The 3,682-nt window shown below is 30.7% G+C and overlaps 1 protein-coding gene across 1 annotated transcript in view; it reads left to right on the forward strand.

Annotated features, from left to right (window-relative positions):
• LOC106472242 (pre-mRNA-processing factor 19-like) overlaps positions 1 to 2,601 on the forward strand; it is a 27,868-nt gene extending 25,267 nt beyond the window's left edge. The window contains exon 13 of the mRNA XM_013932871.2: positions 1,174 to 2,601. Within this exon, the coding sequence (XP_013788325.1) occupies positions 1,174 to 1,315 (142 nt within the window). The 3' untranslated portion in view covers positions 1,316 to 2,601. The remainder of the gene's footprint in view (positions 1 to 1,173) is intronic.
• Positions 2,602 to 3,682: the final 1,081 nt, after the last annotated feature.

A 3,682-nucleotide genomic window follows, 5' to 3' on the forward strand; every position in this document is an offset into this window, starting at 1 on the left:
TATCGGCCTGCAGTGCTGTTAAGTGTTAATTTTTAAAGTTTTTTGAATATAATTTATTTTCAAACAACAGTAGTGTATAGTATTTTATTTGGGCCAAAAAATTTTGTGATTTGGGGGTGGGAGGAAATTACCTGAATAACTTGGAATTTTTGATAACTTGGCATGGCTTTAGCCCCATATGTTCAGAGTTATCAAGGGATTACTGTACATTCATTAAAATGTTTTATGGCATATGGTGGGCTTTTTGGGGGACATCTAACAGGGGATTTATGTAAATTGATCCTTAATGTTAAACTATCTATTTCACCAATACAGAATTCACCACAATTTACATATTCATTGTTAAATATTTCAAGGTGCTCCTATTTTTAAGTTAGCAGTTTCACTGTCAAATGTGCCAGATGTGACTTAGCGGTTAGCATGTAAAACTTTGAATTCAAGAGTCCATTCTTTGCATCCCATTGCTGGGGCTATGGGTGCATTATAACAATGATGATCTAATCCTTCCATTTGATTATAGTAATCCAAGAGTTAGTGGTGTGAACCAGACTTGCACATATACCTCAAACAAACCATTATATGTGTGGTGTTTTGAGACATAATAGTCACTCCGTCACTGTATGAAGCCAAATCTTATTCTTTTGATTTGCCCTTGTCCAAGGTTACTGATGAGGGTGGAACTTCCCAAACCTGGTATAATTCAGTGACAAGTTGAATGATAGATTGGGCTTCAAACTTATTTTTATTAAACGAAATCATTAAGTATTTAAAGGTGCACCTTTCAGCTGACAATTTTGATTTTTTAGAAATTTCAAGATTAACCTACTTTTCAGTTCAGAGTTTTGATTGTTAGATATTTCAAGTTGCACCAACTTTTTAGCTGACAGTATTGATTGTTAAGATGCAACTTTGTTATTGCAAACAGTTTTTCTCTTTTTAAATGTATTACAGTGTACCTAGTTTTAAGGTAACAGTTTTTATTGTTGGAGTGCATCTGTTTTTGTTGTGGTAATTTGCAATTGTTTAAAATGCTAAAGTCTATCTGATATTGTGTTAAAATTTCTGTTGTTAGTTATTGTAAAATTTCCAAAATATGCTTCTTACCTTTTTAGTTCTAGAAATTTGCTTAATTTTATGCTTTGTACTGAAACACATCTTTTTCCTACCTTCTAGACTTTATCTTTGCAAGCAGTGGGACAACTTGAAAATCTTCAGTGACCACACAGCCCTTGCTACAGGGGTTAGGTTTGGACGCCATGCCCACTTCATTGCTTCTGTCAGCATGGATCGTACACTGAAAGTTTATGGGGTTTAATATCACACCATGTTCTTTCTCAGTTATGTTTGACAGAGTAACCTTTACTTTCCAAGCTGATTCACTCTGAACAAAACAAATCATAAAAAAATCTGCTTTCATTGCTGAGCTGTTCCACACCTTCAGTGTAATTCAAGATAAACAGAAGCTCAGACCAATTTATTAACAGAAAAAAATGTCAACTTTTTTGTACTTCTCCAATTTTACATGTCAGGTTAAACTGTTGTTTAAGAACTGTCTTATAGCTGATTAAAACATGAAAATATATTCGTGGAGATTACCTGTTAACACCAATATTCCTCTTTTTTTAAATTTAGTTTTAGTAAAATGGAAGAGTGTTAGGGTTAGAACAAATACACCAATGTTTCTTAACTATAGAAAGAATAGGTTGTTTTAGAAAATGATTTATTTCATCATAGTGGAAATACAGGATTTTTGTTTTTTAATTCAATACTTTCATATTGTTCACTCTTTCTTCAGAATTCTTGAATTGATAAATATTCGGTTTTCAAGCCAGTTACAGGTAGTTAACTTTCTAATCTAGTATAGAAATTTTAATGTGTTTTTTCTTTTCTGTCATAAAATGAGGTTCCCCAAGTTTCTATGGAAAAATATGTTTAATCATATGCATAAGTACGTTTTTTAACTTACCCAAGATACCCACCTTTTTTAGCATAGTTATGTCCATTGTGTTAATAAATACATCATTCTGAAGGTTTGTTGAAGAATAGACTAGATTAGAAAACAGTTTTTAAATTCAGAAACTAGGAACACTTAAATGTAAGGTGGTTTATTTTGTGTGTAACCTTTCAGCTGCTTGTTTATTAAGAAGGCTAGTTTGCAAGGTAACTAAGCTTAATGAATGTACAGTTAGAACTGCTTTGTATTTTAATTTTTGCTTGATATTCTGAAATATTAAAACTTTTAAGTGTAACAGCATTATAGAACAGGAAGCAGTTGATTTAAAGAGGTGTTTTGGGAAAAAAAAACAACACTGATAAGTTTTGAGATTGGTGATTGTTATGAATTCTAACCAATCTTGATCTCTTTTACAGAAGTGGAGATTGAGAAAGATATTTTTTTACAAATCTGACCTCTGTAGAGTGTTGTTTAAAAATGTGATTAGTTTCAATGTCAACCTTCTGGATATTGAAAAGTTGTTTTATATAATTTTTTTAACCTGTTATACTGGCCGACACAACCCTGTGTATTGAGAAAGAAGAGTAAAATATCATCATTTGTATTTGACGTTTATCCTATAAAATAAAGACTTGTTTTGTCAGGTACTTGTTGTTTAACATTGTTTGTAATACCTCTGGACTTGATGAAACTGGTACAGCAATATTTGTGAAGTAAATAAACCTTTTTAGTATTGTTTTAACAAAAAAAATTAAACATTTGTTTTTATGTTTAACTTTAACACAAACTAGTGTTTTAACCACATTAAGTTCGTCATAACTGTAAGCGACGATGCATTTCACTCAATCCAGAGCTCATTAAGTTGGCTGGGACATAACAAACACAGCAATGGTCATAACACTATTTATATAAGCCATTTGTAACAATAACGGTTCTATTGAATGAAATGCACTGTCGGCAATGGATATGGCGAACATAGTGTAGTTGAAATACTATTATTATACACACTTCTAATTCTTGAAAATCCATAAAGGACTAGATAAAGAATTTAGTGTTATAAATATTATAGACCTAATAATAATGTCTTATGTTAAGTATAATTAATGAATATTTTTTTTTGTTTTAATAAATATGACTGCATAGCTGTTAATGCTTCAGATCTTTCTTTTTTTTCTTTAAAGAATAGATTCTAATGAAAGTAAAGCAACATGGAATGACTATTATTTAAAGTTTATTATAAATAATTCAGTCTGAGTTTCTAAGGGATGGATGAGGGGAGGGCCACAGGCTAAAAAGTTTGGGAACTCCCTGCTTTAGCCTAAAGACTGTTTTAGATTCAAGTATTTGGTTAGAGAAAACCCACTTTAAAAGTAAAAAGTATAGATGTCACTTGAATCTGTCATCTTCGTGATGAGCCTACTTTATAATCTCTAATATAACTTCAATGGTCAAATTTTGGCATAACTTACTGCTTATTAAATTAGTACACTGTTCCTTTTACAAAAGAAAAAGATTTTTATGAACAGTATTATTAACATTAGGATCAAATAAACTACTTCAGTGTAATAAAATTATTTTAATTTAGCGAGTTTTTCACCATTACTATATTTTCTAACTTGCAATGGTAATGTACAAGCATACGACTAAGCAACTGGAACAATAAAGTAATTTATCAGTGAACTTTCAAATTTAGGTATATTAAATAAAACTTTATTGTAAAGTATGTTT

Source organism: Limulus polyphemus, unplaced genomic scaffold (assembly GCF_000517525.1).
Source record: "Limulus polyphemus unplaced genomic scaffold, Limulus_polyphemus-2.1.2 Scaffold5186, whole genome shotgun sequence".
In the NCBI taxonomy this organism is placed as follows: domain Eukaryota; kingdom Metazoa; phylum Arthropoda; class Merostomata; order Xiphosura; family Limulidae; genus Limulus; species Limulus polyphemus.